The sequence below is a fragment of the Haliotis asinina genome, chromosome 12, assembly GCF_037392515.1.
Source record: "Haliotis asinina isolate JCU_RB_2024 chromosome 12, JCU_Hal_asi_v2, whole genome shotgun sequence".
Taxonomy (NCBI): Eukaryota; Metazoa; Mollusca; class Gastropoda; order Lepetellida; family Haliotidae; genus Haliotis; species Haliotis asinina.
In genome coordinates, this window is record NC_090291.1 from 44302499 (window position 1) to 44321474 (window position 18976).

Genomic DNA, 18976 nt, shown 5'->3' on the forward strand with positions numbered 1-18976 from the left:
TGATTGGTTAACTGGGAACATTTCTTTTGATTTCATTTGCCAATGAATCTAAAAAGCTAAGCCACGCCCACCGAACCGAATTACTTTCGGACCTGAGAATGTAGGGGAATACCTTTACACGGCGAGGGAATTCCCTTGCACTCAGGTACCCTAATGAACTTTGGATACATTGATACATTGTGGTGAACATAAACAAACAACTCAAAATTATCCGTGAACGTTAATAACGTTGTAACGCCTCGACAAGAGCATGCGTACGATGGAACATCAGTTCATGGCATCGCAATCCCAGTCACATCACAGCCTCTTTCCACTTGCGCAAATACTGCTGCCCGCTAACAACCTCAGTTCCACTAACTTCATGTCATCGGGCTTCATATCCAATTCTCACTTTTCAAACTGAGTCTTTCAGTTCGCTGGCAATAATTCAAATGTTTGAACTTGAAACTTTGCTATTACCGGAACGCGTCACGTTGTGTTGTTCCGTTCTGATTCGCCACCCGACGTTAGCTTGGTTGATTGACAGCTGTTTGGGGGTGCTCTATGCTGATTAGCTAATGGTGTGATAGGTGTGTCATTTTATGATACCTGTTCCGATGAATTTGATTATGTTTAAAGAAATATTGTTGAAAGCCTATAGTATTTGTTGTTGAATTTAATTATAAGAATTGACTGTGTATTTCTTTCGTTGCATTGAGGTATGAAACTAAAAGCCAATGTGCACACATACAGTTTGCACATTGGTTTTTAGTTTCAAACCTCAATGCAACGAAAGAAATACACAATCAACCCTTGATTGAAAAACTAATGAAGAAAGATATTAGATGATAAATAGAATCTCTATTGCTGCACATGAAAGTCTTGGATAAATGGTAGATCTACATTACTAGAGTTTCTGAAAACTTTAGGCTCTGGGCTGAGTATAATTGATACACTCTATCATCTGCAAAATGTGTTCATTTTAGTGACTAGATATTAATCTATTCTAAAACAGATATTTTTTACATTGTGGTATTAACAACCAGATTTTACCAGTGTGAGTTAAACTATCTCATCTTTAAAAAGGTCTAGCTTTGTCATCGTTCGGCGGGTAATATAAGTTGGACATTGTAACAATTATTAACAAAGGTAAATACAAACATTGTCCTCATCACAACTTTGTCACGTTTGATTGTAATTTTGTAGACGAGTGAAGATCCGGGTTTGAAATGGTCTTCAGTAACCTGTGCTTCTCTTACCCTGTGAAGATCCGGGTTAGAACTCTCTTCAGTAACCCATGCTTGTCGGAATAGTCGACTAATGGGATCGGATCGCATCGGCCATGTTTCTTAAAATGCGTAGATCAATGTTCAAGATGACTGGACTGTCTGGCAGACCGCCGTCACATGTGGCTGGAGTACGGTGTTAAAATCAAACAAAACCTTTGGCAATCTCTCTGTCTATGATTACTGGCGACAACCAGCTTCTATGCATAAGGGCTTCGCTCTCATTAATCAGCTTTGTGTCACCCGTAACTTGTACTGTTTTGTATTAACCTCTTTAGACATGTGTATTATCTACATAACCATCTGTATAGGTCTAATGGATCCTCCCACATGGGTACAATGTGCGAGGCCCACTTCTGGTGTCCCCCGCCATGATATTGCTGGAATATTGCTAAAAGTGGCATAAACACACTCACTCACTCTCTGCCGCCACATTTATCATACACAGGTAAGACAATGTACTCAGTGACTCGGCCTTCAGACCCGGATTGCGACACCACACAGTCGACGTGTGGGCGGGTGCGGTGACCCAAAGCTGTAGTTGCTGAAGCCGCGAAAGTTAGCATCTGCTTTTGTCAACATGTACAACATGTTCATGTGTACTTTCTTTTGTTCGTCAGTTTATATTCATGTGAGTGAGTAGCTTTTACGACGCTTTTACCAATATTCCAGCAGTACGACGGTTTGCTGAAACTCTATTCTATCGTACTGTTCCAAATACACTGTCTCAATAAAATGTGTGTCAGTGGTAAATAAGATGTTAAAAGAATATTTTCTGGCCATATTTTCTGAGGTACACATTATTTGACAAGACAATGTATATTCTATTTATTGTTTGGATTTTTGGATTTCGTTTGTTCGTACTTAAAGATACTACCCAACTCACGTAGTGTCCGAATGCTAAACATAGATTTTGTCGAAAATGGAATGATGTATAACTTTATTTCCTTTCACAGAATCCATATTGAACAGGAAGGATACACACAAAAGTATGAAAAGAATTAAGAGTATATACATTTTGGCACGCCCACACACGACATTTTGAAAATAGTTGTCATAGTTCTTTTATATTTGTCCGGAATGAGATAATTATTGAAACATTTGTGCATTATTTATGATCAATCGCTTTAAAAACTACTGTAAATTGTACGCATTAAACGTGTTACAACTTATGCATTTCAAGCACATATTCTAGAAAGGGTTTACTTTTAATGTATGATGTCACACATCACCCTCCACACAGGTTGCAATGAGGTCTTTTGGTACTTGTGGTGAGTGACTGAGTGAGAATGGCTTGACGCCATTTTTAGCAATATTCCAGCAACAGCATGGCGGGAAACACAAGAAATGGGCTTCACACAATGTGCACATGTTGAGAATCGAACCCGGGCCCTCAGCGAACGTTTTATACAACTAGACTACCCTACCGCCCCCAGGTAAATAAAGACGGGAAACCTTTTTGTTTGTTTGTTTGTTATTGTTCCTCACTTAGGCATGTGAGATGAAGAGAAATATTTAAAAATCAATATTTTTAAAAATCAATCAACAAGTGTGGCTTTGATAATGTTGGTTTGACATCTTGGCATACCTTCATCAACATACACTTTACAAATTACAGCACAATACCTTATGACGTAATTTGCGAATCGTTGTTACCCAAAACAATGCTCTTTGACGTCAGACTGCTCTTCTCAATGTGATGTGTACCACAGTGATATCCTATGCTGCAGATTTACACGGGTACCCGGTAAACACAGATTATTAGGTCTTGATTTATCCCCTGATGGCTAGCTCCCAGGAGTGTACAAACCCTAACACGTACCGTCGTTTCAAACCGGATTCTCCAAGCTTCTGTATCCGCAGCTGCACCCTGTCACATTGCTGGCATTGTATGCAGCAATCAGAGGCTATTGTAATATTAATGTTATGTACTGGAGATCAGTAACTGACCACTCTGTATATTCATATAACATGCACCTAGACTGGTAGGCATTTGTTAATTTAAGCAGGCACATAAATAATGATACCATGAATAACTGCCATGTTTTGTATAAGTGTTCTTCTTTACTCGACCTTCATTTGCAAATTATATTATATAAACTGTCAGTGCGGGCAGGAAATATTCAAAGAGTACGGCGTTCATTCCTCAGGCGTCGATGTGGAGGCGCATTCGGAAATCACCAGCGGAAAGTACCGATTGGAGCCGAACGTTTCGAGTCGCTTACACGTGGGACAACCCGGCAAACACTGTGATGGATCTTATAGGTCCTCATTCGGTTAGAAGCAATCAGAGGTGATACAAGACTTTAGGATGCCTCCGGTAGGCAGTGGGAAGGATGGCCATCTTTTGGCCTCGGAGGACGGCAATAAACAACCAAACGGACAGTCGTCAACACAATCAGACGCTCAACCGAACACTGTTGTTGAGTTGAAAAAGCGAATCACGTTGTGGAATGGAGTAGCGATAATCGTGGGATCTATCATAGGCTCGGGAATATTTGTCAGCCCTAAAGGTGTATTGATACATACAGGATCGGTAAGTTGTGTTCAATTTTATGTTTCCTTTGCTTATGGAGAAAACAGTCAGTGATTTCGAGAGCAGTCCCTCCCATATGTTACGAGTGTGACAACGAATGATAGACTTTCAGTATTGTAAACAAACCCGGCTTGCCATACACCAACAATGATGCAATACTTTGGTCGCTGCATGTAATGATCGTACGAACGTGCTATGGGCTAAAACGGACAGACAGACTAAGCGCCTGTGAATGGAACTTCTGTAATTGTGTTTATTTTGTGATCACTAATAAGCAATTTGCGTTTGTGTGCATTTGTACTGGCAGCAGGCTTCCTGAATCGGAGGCGTTTCACTCGAGTCTCTGTTTATGTCTGTTGAGAGATTTGACAATCTGCAACGTTAAGTCAGGGTGAGGTAGAAACGTCTTCTTCTATTATGTATAGTTAAAATTATTAGTATCCAGATATATAATTTATATTTTATCATTTTTTGGGTATCATTATCTGAGGGCAGATAGATACAAAATTGAGAAAAAGCGTTCATTCACTAATTTCCGAAGTTGTTCCAAGCAGTGATTATACATATGTTATTGATGAGTATGTACTACGACGCATGAGGACTCGATTAATTACAACCTTCCCCATATAACTGCAGAGTGCAGTGTTAAGTTAAACAATAAACAAACAAACAAACAAATGATGTATTTAAACCCATGTATAATAGAGACCTTGTTTTCATCTATAAACCATGCATGTCATGGGAGGGCTGGCAGGATTATATGGTCAGCCTTGTTGAAATTGCTTTTGAAAACCATCATATCCCAGTTGCGTCAGAACAGTCTACCCAGATTGAGGGGAGAGAGCTAGTAAATAAAAAACAGTCGACTGGAACAGGTTGTGTATTGGACGGGTTGTCGAACTGGGAGTAGTCACAATGGGAATGAACCATTTGTCCTATTGACGTGACGCTTTTTGCGCTCATGAATTGACATGTGAAAACACATATGTGCATACAATCATACGGCATGTGCTCTAATTTCTCATATGTCGGCAGGATTTAGATTGGTTCACTTTCTAGGATAATTGAGATAGTAAATGTCCTAATGATATATTTCACTTCTGGTCCAGGTATAGCAATTTACATGAAAGATTCTGATGAAACACAGGAACTTATCCAGAATTATAACATCCTACTGGTACTTGCTACACACCTGTTAAACATTTTTGCATGTGTAAATTGGTGCTACTTTCACCACTTGTTAATTAGCTGCAGCAACTCATCTAAGTGGGTTTTGGGGGAAGCAAGGATTTTGTTGGTCTGGGGTTATAATCCCTATGAATCCTCACAGATGATTCTTCAGAGGTTCAAAAGTCCCATTGCCTGATGCCCGTGACAAATCCGTTTTCATTTTGGGCCATCAAGTAACGGTATCTTACTTGTCTGTGAACTACTAGATAATTTCCACTTATGGTTTCGAACTGCTTATAATCATGGATTTCATTTCATATCTGTTCATAATGAAGCTGTTAAAGTCAGTGCTAACAATAAAGTAGAGCTAGTAGAGAGTGAAATTATCACTGTGATAAATAGTTCAGTAAACATTCACATCACGCCTGGTGTCATAAAGTCAGGGCAAGTGGAAAATTAGTTAGGACAAGCTACTTTCTTGAAGTCACTTGTCCTGTTGCAAGTGGCTTTTCAACAAATTTTTGTACCCCTGTTTTTACCAAAACCTTTCACTTGGAGAATTCGTATTCGCTTGTAAATGTATATGTGTATGGATTATTTTTGCAACAATGAAGTTAAGTTAATATTATCATGACAGCAATAACCTGTGTTTTCAGACAAATTTTTCATGTGATGCAGCTCTAATATTATCATTGATTGGTTCTCTTTTGGCATTTCTCTCACACAGTGGATTTGTGTAAAGTGGTGATATTTTCATTTATAACAGATGGAATACACCCAAACCTAAACACCTACGTTAAACTAGCATGCATAATGTTTAAAGGAGAAGTTGACAATTACTTTGATTGATTGCTCGTTGTTTTGTAACGTAATGAACTGAGATGTTGCATGTGCTGTATCAGCTGACGTAAGAGAGATGATACCAGCGTGAATCACTTAAAACAAACTTATTTATTACAGACAAATACTTGTTATAATATCCTGACGCATTAGATATATTTATGAAATAATATAAGATTGTTATGAAGTCATATGACATAATACAAGGTTATTTTTGTGGCTTACGATGCTTGGGATATATATTCCTTTGTAGTTATATTGATAAATGCATTTTTCTAAAACCAGTTATCTTTCTGGTGTTACACTTAAAAATTACAATGATTGTTAGAATTATGCTATTTGGTTTTGTTCATTTGAATATTGCTGAGCGCGTCATCAAACAACAAACAAAACACACAGAAAAGATTTGTGCTGATTACTAGTTTCCATGTTTCAGTTTGTCTGATTACATTTGAGATCAAAATTTAAACAGCCAAGTGTGCGAGTTGCACGTGTGAAATTTCACTAGACACGTTTGTTGATTACCTGGCTGTTCTACCTGGCTGTTCTACCTGGCTGTGTCACCTCGTAACAAATAGCGAAAAGTGACAATGGAACTATTGTTTATTAAACAACATTTTTATTTGGGTGTCCAAAATTATGAGACACTTCATCAGAGTTGACAGTTGAATTCATGTTATGTGGTGTTGTATGTATTAGATTTTGTACCAGTGTACAATTCATTGGTCTCATAAAATAAGTGGACTGTAGTTTCTGGGAATATGGTATCAATATAATATACTTACATGAATATCTATATCCACATATAAAACAATGCCTAACAGAACATAACATTGATAGCATTGTAGAAAATCCTGTCTAGTGATTTATTTAATTTATTTCATGTCAAATGATTTGACTTTTAGAAAGTATCTTGTCCTGACTAATTTTCCATTTGCCCATATTTTTATGACAAAATCGTGATGACGTAATTATGAAAGAATAAATGTACATGATATTTGATGTTAGTGTTTACGGCACAATTTTTTGAGAAGTTATAAATAGCCAAGAAAGATAACCTTACTTTTTTATCATTGCGAAATTCAATAGCTACATTTTTAGCAGATATGAAATGACATGTTAGTTTATTTGCAGTTTGAAACCATAAGCAGAAATTATCTAGTAGCCCAAGGTCAAGTGAAATACTATTATTTCATTGCCCAAAATGAAAACTGACTTGTTCCAGGTGTCAGGTGATGGGTTTTTTAAACCCCTACATATGTGACGAAGTTTGTTAGCACCTGTTCATTTACCTGGCACCTGCGAAGGGATTTTATGAATTTTGTTACTGTGCAGAAAGCTTTTCCCTTAAGTCTTGTAAGCATTAATCAACTACAAAATGACATTATCAGTTTGCCTGTAGCTGATTTTATTGAAAATACTTTTAATGACGACAGGTGCTTATTCTTCGATCCTCCAACAAGTGTCATGCACAAGACAAACCAGTTGAAATTATAGTCCATAATTAAAACTTTTGATGGGGGTAAGATATGTTTCAATACTTCCTAACCTGTTGTGTTATTTCCGTTCAAGTATACAGGTTTAACCATTGTAACTGACATAGGGAAGCTTTCATTATTGTCCTTTTAAAGGGATATTCAGTGAGTGAGTAAATACAGTTTTATGCCCCTTTTAGCAATATTACAGCAGGTGACACCACAAATGAACTTCCCACATTGTACCCATGTGGGGAATCAAACCCAGGTCTGACTAGCAAACACTTCAACCACTAGTCTACCTCGCCTCCTCTCTTGATGTTCAGTCAAAGCCTAGACACTGCAGTTATTGCCATTGTTTTTGTGTATTAAGGTAACCATTAATTAGAAGACAGAATAGCAAATGGAACAAGCCAACAAATGTATTGATCGATTTTTCATGTGGGCACAATATGTGAAGCCCATTTCTGGTGTCCCCCGTCATGATATTGGTGGAATATTGCTAAAAGTGGCATCAAATTAAACTCCGTTACTTTGATTGGAGGGAATTCATCCCACCTCTTGGTATTTTTTGAAGCAGTAAAATGTCTTTTTGTCGTGATTCACATCAGGTATAAAGATGTAACAATCCACATCACTGTTATATATCCACTGAGGATATCTATGTCTGACTGACAACACGTTCACATGAAATACATTTTGCCTCTCCTGTTCTGTTATTCATTTCATTGCAAGCACACAATCTGGACATGACTTGATTCTAGCCAGTCCTTAACTGGTATGTGTTGTCATGAATATTATTGACAGAATTGGTCAGGCATGAGTGTCCCATCAAACCAGACACCCATGATTGTCCCAGAGTGTCCCATCTAACCAGACACCCATGATTGGAGGTTTGAATCCCATTGTTCAGGACTATGTGGGTGAACACAGTAGCAGGCCAGCCCCTTCTAAATGGATTCTACCAAAGTTTTGGGACATTTGGGTAGCCCAGTGGTTAATGCGTTCACCTATAATGCTGAAGACCCGGGTTTGATTCCCCACATGGGTACAGTGTGGGAATGTGCTGCATATTGTTGACCCCAAGACTGACATATCCTTATCTGACTTTTCAACTTCTATAAGTGCCACTCTAAGAATTTGGAAACTGTATTAAAGACCTTTCTGCCAAGAAAAGAGCTGAAAGTTTTCACCAGAGTAGAGTAACATTTTATACTTTTCCTACAATTGTCCTGAACGAAGGTCCGTCAAAACTTGTCATGAATTCTTTAAAACAAAGTTGTGCATCTAATAGAATAAGTGTATATGGATAACAACTTCTTTAATACTGGAACACAACGTTTCGATACAGGTTCTTGGATTGTTTTCAAGTGTAAATGATACAGGGAGAAATCTCAGAGGATACAGAGGAAATCTCCTAAACTATACTAAATCAAGTTTGGTACACATATTAAGCATGATCCCAAGATGTACCTTTTGGTGTTTGTCTTCTTGCTATTAAAGGAAATATCATCAAATAATAGAGGGCATGTCCTCTACCACTGTTTACCTATGTTCCACCATGCTTACAAGCGGTGCTTTGCTATTTCTGCCTTTAGAGGAAATAGTTTTAATGGTTCATATACTATTTGTAAGATATTGCAACCCCGCAAACTAGCTCTTCAGCTGTCAACTAAGTGTTGATGAATGTAGGTGTAACTGAATCATCAAAGCCTCAGAGAAAAGTACACATGCTTCATTATGCCTGTCAGTCATGATGTTCACCTCTCAAAACATTCAAGAACACAAACTCTTGGACATACTGAGCAGTACTGAAGAATGGGGAGTGGGTCATGAATATTGGAGGGTACTGTTCTGTAGAACAGACAGCACAAAATTTCATAAGACATTCCCCCTGCATGCCTACAATATGCCAGTAGACTTACACTTAGTCTGAATAATATTTTGTCTTAAAAGTTTTGAGAGAAGCAATTAATTCCTTTTAAATTGAAAAGGAGCCCCAGGGAGACGAGGTATTCAGAGCCTGAACCTTGGTAAATGTGGACACGTCATTATATCCCAGTTGCATAGATAGATGCTCATGCTGTTGATCACTGGATTGTCTTGTCCAGACTCATGTATTTACAGACCACTGCCTTATAGCCTGAATATTGCAAAGAGAGGTGTTTAACAACAAACAAATAAAAGGGATGCTCCAAATCCACCATGCGCCAGATGTGCTGCATATCATGAAAACTGGGTAATGCGTACAAATATTGTTCAGTATATTTAGTGATACAATCACAGAATACATTTTGTTTCATGTTTTGCCATGCTGACAGTGTTATTTTGTCATGTTAATAACATGTGACGTTGTTCGTGTCAAATCAAATGTGTAGTGTATTATCTAAGCCTGGTGTGCATGTATTTTTCCATTTAGCTTATTTTGTTTCGACAAATAACATTCAACTTCAAGTAAAAAGACTCCCTTATGTAAAAAACCTTCAATATTACATTCAAATGATCGCAAGTAACAAATTAAATTCATGAAGGGACACAGTTCGAAACAAAAAATACACGAGTGAACTGCAAAAGCTGAAGTATGTAAATCCTCTTTACCGTTTTCATATTTTGTACTTTGTAATGTTGCAGGTTTGTCATCAATATTAATGACCATTGGGCAATGATATGAGAAGCTCAGATCTATTAAATCATTTGTTTGCATCTGTCTGTGGTTGCAACAAGGACGCCCTGACTTCAGTGTTAATTTGAACCACTGAGCATAACAAGCTTGTTTGACAGGTGAAGAGGACATATTCACAGGTGTTGTCTTAAACGTGTTCACATCACGGAGAACGGATCAGCTTCAAGTCTGTTTCAATAATTCACTCACACTTTTGATGATGCAACACCAAGCAAGATGGATGACTCACTGTAACTAAGCCCAACCTATTGACTCTTTAGATCAGAAATTCAAAAGAAATGGCTGCGAAAATGAGGAACCATTTGTTAAGCGAACATAGTGGCTGATGCAATATTGGCAACCAATGAGAAAATGTCAAGTATTTTTATAAGTTTTATTACTTGTTAACAAGGAGGCTTGGATTCAAACAAGGAAACTTTTCAAATCAATCGTTTGCTCATAAAAGGACTTTAGTGGCTTGACATGCATCTGTAATTTAACCATTTGACCATTGTCAGATTTGACTAGCAGAATGAGAAAATCGTTATTTGGCAACATCAATGATCAAAGACAGTTTTATATTTAGGAAATAAAAAGTCAGGTAAGTTTAGCTGAATGAAAAAAAGTATTGTTAGTTGGAAAAAGGCTGATGCACTGATGCAAGACTTTAGTTTTGTTTGGGAATTGATTTATTAATTAAAGTTATGTATGTCATTAGCCTGGGAAGGGATATGCCAGAGTTGTGTTTCATGTTTTGGATAATTTATTAATTGAAGCCATGGTAATTGTAGCGGAAAAAGCTAATTGTTGTAAGTTATTAGCCTTGGAAGGGATGATGCAAGACTTGAGTTTTATGTTTTGGAAATCAAAGGTATGATAAGTCTAGCGGAATGGCAAAATGTGTCGTATATTGTTAGTTGTGGAAAGGATGATGCAAGATGATGATGACTTTTATATTTAGGAAATATTGTATTTATTGAAGGTCAGGCAAGTCTTAGGCCAAGAATGAAAAAATGTACATTGTCAGTTGTGGAAAGGATAAACTACATCTTGCTTTATGTATTTGTGAGATAGTCTATTCAAGAAACCAAATCAGGCATGGGAGCACCAGTTGGATGTAAAAATTGTAGATATCGTTAAATATTGAAGGAATTGTGCACGACTTGATTTTGCCGTTACGTAAACAAATAAATAGTCAGCATGATTAGTTAACACCATGGTCTCTTTGTAGCTCATTGTGAAAATGTTTGCATTTGTCCTTACCTGTGAAGATGATGATGTAAGATTTGCTTTGTCTGTTGGGAAACAAATAATCAATGCGATTAATTAACCCTGGTCTCTCGTAAATGTAGTTGTATGTATAAATCGTAGGAATTGTCTAAAGCAGTTGGGGAAGACTTAAGTTCGGTGTTGGGGAAATTATTGATTAGAGTAATGAGGTAAGTCTAGCGTGATCAGGAATTGTCGTATACGTGTATTGTAGTTTTGGAAGGGATGATGCAAGAGTCAGTTTTGCCTACTGAGAAACTAATTATCAACATGATTAATTTACACCATAGCTGCTCGTAAGTCTAACTCAACGTGAAAATTGTAGGAAGTGTCCTAAGCTGTGAACATGATGATGCAAGATTTACCTTCGCCTTTTGGGAAAAAGTATTCAATGTGATTAATTAACCCCTGAGGTTTCTTGTCCGGCTCCGTGTGAAAATTGTAGGAATTATCGAAAGCTTCAGAGTGGATTCTGCATGACTTGGGCTGGTTGAAAAACAATTGTTTTGACATTGAATCATACTAACTGCTAATTTTTGGACGTGTGTTTTTTCAAATATTATCAAATACTGCAAGGTCCAGACATGAATATTTTCAGACTGCTTTCATATAGGTGGAAATTGCTGTGTGAAGCGTAAAGGGAAAAAATTGTGATTATGAAGTTATATCATGTCCAGATCTAATTACTGACAGACTGCCATCAGTATACTGTATTGTTCGGTGTGAAAGAATTATCGCTAATGAAATTAAGAAGCATTGTCCTTGTCATGCTCTGTGAGATACAGGTTGAATGTTTTGCCGTGGTGAGAGATTTCCATCTTATGATTGAAATGTGTTAATGAACAACAGATGTCTCGTTTTTAGTCAGGAGGATTTATTGCCTGTTTGAACAGGATCTGAAATACATGCATATAAATATATACACACATACGTAAGTATATAAGAGTACATCACATTTACAAACAATGATAGTTTTTATTCATTAACGTCAGTTGGATGATGTACTTATTTTATAGTTTTGTCAAATATGTTCAAGAATATTGTTTTTAAATTTACACTTACTTGTGAGTTTTTGAGTTTTGCACCGCACTCCTCAGTATTACAGCACTATGGTGGCAGTCTGTAAAATATCAAGTCTAGACCAGACAATCCAGTGATCAACTGCATGAGCATCAATCTATAAAACTGTGATACGATGACATATGTCAATGTGAGCCTGACCAACTGATCCTGTTAGTTGTCTCTTATGACAAGCATGGGTTACTGAAGATCAATTCTAACCTGGTTTACATGGTTTACACTTACTGTATATAGGTGTATATACATGTATGTATGCATGCATAACAATATAACATGCACAATTATTCATTGCATAGATACATAAGGAGATATAACAATACCATGTGGGTTATACAGGGGCAAAGACTTCAAGTAGGATGGTAGTTATATGACCACTTCTAAAAAAAATTCAAGTATACACTTGTGTGTATATTTTTTACAGTTATGTTTCTGTTCATATTCAGACCACTGTTGTCACCATTATCCCTACTAACAACACAACCAGTGTTGAGGAACACTCCCAGTTACATGGTGCCAGTTTATAAAGTCCAGAGCCAAAATTTTCGAAGCTCTCTTTGCGCTAGGATAGTTGTAAGTGCCATTCATTTACATTCACTTACGACTCTCTTAGCGCTAAGAGAGCTTCGGAAATCTAGTCCCAGTGACAGAAGTAAAAAACAGCCCTACATCTATAACCGTGATGCTTGATAGTTGCACCCATTCGTGTACATATAGTTATGAAAATTACTGTGACTCTGTCTTTAGGGCTCTCCATTGTGTCAGTGGTCTTGAAACTTTAAATGCAAGGAGTAATCTCACAGTCTCCTAACCACATAGTTTTCCCCAAACCCATGTTCCCTGTGAGCAATGCGAGAGCCGTAAATGAAGTAAGTCTAGATTTCCTTAGGTCTCTATTTCAATTTAATTGCATTTATTTGTTATAATCAAAATTACATATAATCAGAGACTTAGTGTTAGTCGAGGCATAGATTTCAAATTTATCTATTAATCTGTATTGAAAGTAGAAACCTTCATCAATGTTATCCCTTCATGAAAATGATCAACTGAAAAATTCATAAGATAGTATCATATAGGTTCAGAAACAAATATCCAGCTTGTGGACCGTTCTTTACCATTATTTATATTCATGAGTAGTTTCTGCCTGGTTTGTTCACTTGATTATTCAACAACATGTCATTGAGGTGTCATCATAGTAGTTTTCAAGGTGGACAAACAAAAACAATTCAGAAGACTGAAAGATTTAAGTATCTTTGAAGCCTGTTTCATAATTTCCCAATTATCATGAATCTGTCATAGCATGGTCAAGGATGCAAATCTTCCACAGTTCTGCGTAATTCAACCAACCAACCAACCGGTTGTCACATACACAATTTTCCATTCTGAAACACAAACTATTTTTAACCTCCCTAAGATTTCAACATGTACAGCTGCTTTGGTCTGTTACTGGGCTAACTTTGTATACTATTAAGGATCAAAGGGGGTGGCCTAGTGGTAATGTGTTCACTCATGATGCCAACGACCTGGGTTCGATTTCCCAAATGGTAACAATGTGTGAAGCCCATTTCCTCACCATGATATTGTTAGAATATTGATAAAAGCTACATAAAACCAAACTCACTCACTCACTGACTCATATATGATTATGTAGAAGGTGAACTGCACAACCTGTGCAGTCAAACTTTGTGTGTTTGTTATCCTAAATTGAAATGTATTACCCAGCTAGAACAATGTACATCGTCAACCCCAACCAGCTTGCTGTGAATAAACGCTAGTCACTGAGGCTATGAGTGACTTTTTCAAATGTTTACACCAGCGTCCCTCGGAGCGCATATGTTACGTCTTACTGGACACACCTGTCTAATGCAACACACATTCCATCATGCATTCTCTCAAAAATCTTTAAACTGACAGCTTGCACAGAATAAATTCCAATGTCAGTGTCTTGGTGCATTGACACAGAAGCAATACTGGGTATTTATGTTTGTGTCCTACATTCCAGTTGACCATTGTTTCACTTGCGATTTGGAAATGTGTATTACATCTGTAGCTATTTATCTTTGAAATGAAGCAAAACTGTCATGTATGTATCTGACCTCCTTATCATATACTTACTAATTTTAAAATTATTTATCATATCTAAGAATGTGCTGTCTACCTAAGAAAGCTGTCATCTCTAATCTTGTTAGAATCTAATTTTTTATGGTTATGTATGAATCCCAATGTCGTCACCTATCACACTATGATGTTCAGTGTGAAAAAAGACAAGAAATATATATTTTGTTTGTTTGTATTGTTGGGGACGGTTACCTAATTTACCTACAGTCCTTTTGACTGAAAATCAGACTGATGAATTGCAACCTAACTTGAAAAGTAATAAACATATCATACTCAATGCTGATCATAATCAAAACATCTCAACAATTCTGTAAAGTTTTTGTAGAATTTAAGCCCTGTGCAAGTTATTGAACAAACTCTCATTAAGATATTGACAGTTCACTGTTTGTTGTGCGTAGGAGTGCAGAGAGAGGGACAGCCAGATGTGTGAGAAATGATTCAGATGGTTGATAGATGAGTAACTTTGTCTGCACTCATGCACATGCTTCTTAAAACACCTGTCTATTTCTCTGCACTCCTCACACGAATGACCTGCGATATAACTGCAATCCTGAGTAAAGTGGCATTCAACCTGTGATATTCTCTCCTGTAACTACAGTCATCCCTCGCAGTTACATGCTTCGCGATATCGTGGATTCGGTTACACTGCGGAGTAGTCCGTGGCTCCCATAAATAATAGTTGAACTACAATGACACCCCCTGACGAAATCTAAAATAGCACATCAACAAATCAGCTGTTGCGCTCTGATAAATTATGGAAACTAGTGAAATTCAGTGTGGGTGGCAAGTGACAGTGTTTATCGTACATATCCATTGTGTTTCTGATGCTTAAAACATGCAGGGTTTTCTATAATAATCGTACCAACATCATAGCAGTAACTTATGAAAGACAAGACATGCTGTCAGTAGAGTTACGATGAGTACTTACAGTGTTTGCTGTGATGCAACACATCGCGCTATAGACACTAAAACACAGTCATCCAAGAACGTATGGTGTCAGAAATCACATTTTATTTGATTAATTTCAATCTCAATTTTATTCATAAAAACTGTGGACAGAAACAACAGAGACAAAATGGCATCACCTCATTCCATATGCGTACAACTTCCGCTTACCATGTATATTCATGATGTGTGGACATGATGCTTGGTGACTAACAGGATCAGGTGTTCAGACTTAACAGACTGACTTGGTTGACTCTTGTCAGAATACTCATGCTGTTGATCACTGAATTGCCTGTCAGTTTTCAATTATTTACAGTCCACGGCCACATAGCTGGAATTTTATAACTTTGTATGATTTAACACCTATTAACCCTTGGTTCTTTCCAGGTCGGGTTGTCATTGGTTGTGTGGGCAGGATGTGGGTTGCTGTCCCTGGTTGGAGCAGTGTGTTACGCGGAGCTCGGAACAACCATTGCCAGATCCGGAGGAGACTATGCCTATATCCTGGAGGCATTTGGACCATTCTGTGCTTTCCTTCAACTCTGGGTAAGATTGTTACCTTGCTGTCAATTTTCAACTTCATGTTTACATTTTTACTGTACAGTAATCATGTTTTATTTTTTAAAAAAAATGATCAAACAGCGCATGTCCATAGGGTGTTTTCTGTACCTTCTGTGCTTCAGTGGATAAAGCTAAACATTCCACATATTTTCACACACCATCTACTTCAGAAACATCACATTCCATTTTCAATCAGGCCAGCATTTAAAAAACTATCATAGGTCAGACCAATATTATTTCTTGTTTTACAGGTCCATCTGCCGTAGAGAATAAGGAAAAAAAATAGAACTTAATTTTCCCTGCTCAAAAATATATCCTAATGTTTTTATAGGCTAAAAATGTAAACTTACAAGAAAGTGTTTTTTAGGTTGTTTTTTGCCCGTAATACACTTCATAAAGCCAAAGCTAAAATACTTTGAGTAATTAGAAGGAGATTAATGGTGAAAAATCTTTTGATGTCCACATGTTGTCGCAGTGTATTATTCTGTTTGTGATTTGAGGTTATCTTGGTCAGATCTCAGTTCCTTCCATTATCACAAATGAAGGTCAAGGACAAATCTCAGAACTTAAATGGCCATAGTTCTATGTTCCAACATGTATAAAAAAGAAAGTAACATGTTTCAACACAGTAAACAAACAGGTGTGCATTTGTGTGCCTTAAAGGCTACAGTATATATATATACTATAATGAATAAGTGTTTTATAAATAACAAATATATATTCTTGAAAATCACCAAGAAGTAAATCATTCGACATTTTCACCATTTTTTCCAGATTTTACCAGTTCATTTTTGTGTTTACATTTTTATTAAAGGCACTCAATAATCTGTGTAACTATCAGTGACTATGCTTGATTTTGTTCTATTTTTTTTTCTTAATTAGACTTGTAGTTGATTCCCCACATGGGTGCATTATGGGTAAAGCACATTACTGGAGGTGTCCCCTGATATGAAATTGTTAGAATATTATTAAATGTGGCATAAAACTAAATGAACACACTCGCTCACTCACTTGCTCACTCACTCACTCAGAAGAGATTAATCCTCATCACAAAGAAGCTCAAGTTTTAATCACTTACAGATAAAGTGTCTAGACAGACTCTGGAAATATGTATCAAAACACATTTAGTGTCACCTGTCCAGAAAAATACATCACTAACATTCTGCTGAGTAATTACATTTGTTATCTCGCAGACTCATTTTTAAACTTTCAGTTTAAAAATCATAGTTAAGCATGTTAGTATGTTGAACTTACACTTGAATTACGCTGGATGCATGTTAAAATCATGGTATGTGTGAGCCAAAGGCTAATGCTGTTTCTGAACACATATAATTTCAGTAGTTAGAAATAAATACATTTAAATTCAAAAGGAGCCCAGAGCCGAGAGAAATCTAGACATGCATAATTTAGGACTTTATCGTTGCAGGGATACTAGGCAGTAGAGAAAATAATGTGGTTCAGGGACTGTGAGAGAGTCTAGCTGAGCCAGAAAATATCAGGTTGCACATCTAACAATGTAATTTAACCATTGTTCTTAATTGAAATTCATTTAAAAATATTCAGTGATAAATCTACAGATTCAACTGTCTGAGTCTCTGGACAGGCTGAGCTGAATATCTATGAGGTTATTCTGAAATAAATTAGCCCCTCAGAACCTCTTGGAGTCCCAAATAAAATGTTAATGCCACAAATATTATTCAATCTGGTTTATTGTTTCTGTATATAGGTTAGACACAGGTGTATCTGACTGGTCTGGGATAGTACCTAGGACAGAGCTGCTAGTACGTAAATCATAACAAATGACTTTCCATTTTGATTTGTAGCTAGCTCCTCCTCTATCTCGAAACAAACTTAAGTCTGAGTTTTGACTTAAGTCAAAGATTGTAGTCAAATTTGAGAAAAGGCATTTCTCTGAATAAACTGAAATCGGCACTAAACTCAAAGTATTGGAAACAATTTGAGTTTCATGAATAGATTATTTAATTTGTTAGCATTTTATATGTCAAAAATGCACTTGAGTTAAAAAATTCAGCTGTTGCAAATTGTGAAACTCAGTTTCAGATTTGAGTAAAAACTTAAGTTTGTTTCTAGAAATTGGGCCCAGACATAGATGTTAATAGATCACTGGCAGTAGTTGGAGTATCAGAGCTGATCTGGGATTTACCTTGGATCCTGTATTTGGTGTTCCATGGAACACATGCTTATAATTTTCAGGGGTGCTGGGCCTCCTTTCACAAAGCACTAAGGTGATCTTAAGTCACTGAGGTGACCTTAGTACAGTGTTAAAGAATGGGAGTTAAGGTGAAACTTAGTAAAGGTTGCTTTGTGAAAGAAGCCCCTGGACAACAATATGGGGATCCTGGATACTTAAGTATTATTACTAATACTGTTACTGTATTGGGCATCATGATAACCGCATTACTTGTTACAGTAATGAAAGTACAAATGATACCATGACCCAGCTAGTATCACACTCAGTAGTTACTACAGTGACTGCACTGTAATACTTAACCTAGAGTATTCTTCCTATTTTGGGGTCATAGGGTAGCCTAGTGGTTAAAGTGTCTACACATCACACTGAAGACCCAGGTTCGGTTCCCCACATAGGTACAATATGGCAATACAATACAATACAATACAATACAATACAATACAATACAATACAATACAATACAGTTCTGGTTGCCCCCACCTTGGTATAACTGAATATTGCTAAAAGCAGCGTAATATCTCTCTCTCTCTTTTGAATGGCTTTTGATATATGTTTTCCACTGTTCATGCTAATTAATCATTGTTGGCTTATTTTATGCAGGGGGATATAGTCGACGCCTTGTCTGTCTGTCCGTCCGGAATCATTTTGTTTTCAGAGCATAACTCAGAAACCATTCAATATTTTTAGACCAAACTTGATAGATATAATAATCTTGACCTATAGTTGTGCCTTTTAATATTTACAGAGTTTTGGCACTTCTATTTTTTTTTGTTTTTCCATGGAACATTTTGGTGGGGTGGACTTCGTTTCCGGAGCAGACCTCAAAAACCGTTCAATATTTTTCTG

General features: G+C 36.9%; 1 protein-coding gene across 1 annotated transcript in view; it reads left to right on the top strand.

Annotated features, from left to right (window-relative positions):
- Positions 1 to 3460: 3460 nt before the first annotated feature.
- LOC137258939 (Y+L amino acid transporter 2-like) overlaps positions 3461 to 18976 on the top strand; it is a 46629-nt gene continuing 31113 nt past the window's right edge. Inside the window, exons 1-2 of the mRNA XM_067796637.1 lie at positions 3461 to 3801; positions 15745 to 15903. Of these exons, the coding sequence (XP_067652738.1) occupies positions 3577 to 3801; positions 15745 to 15903 (384 nt within the window). The 5' untranslated portion in view covers positions 3461 to 3576. The remainder of the gene's footprint in view (positions 3802 to 15744; positions 15904 to 18976) is intronic.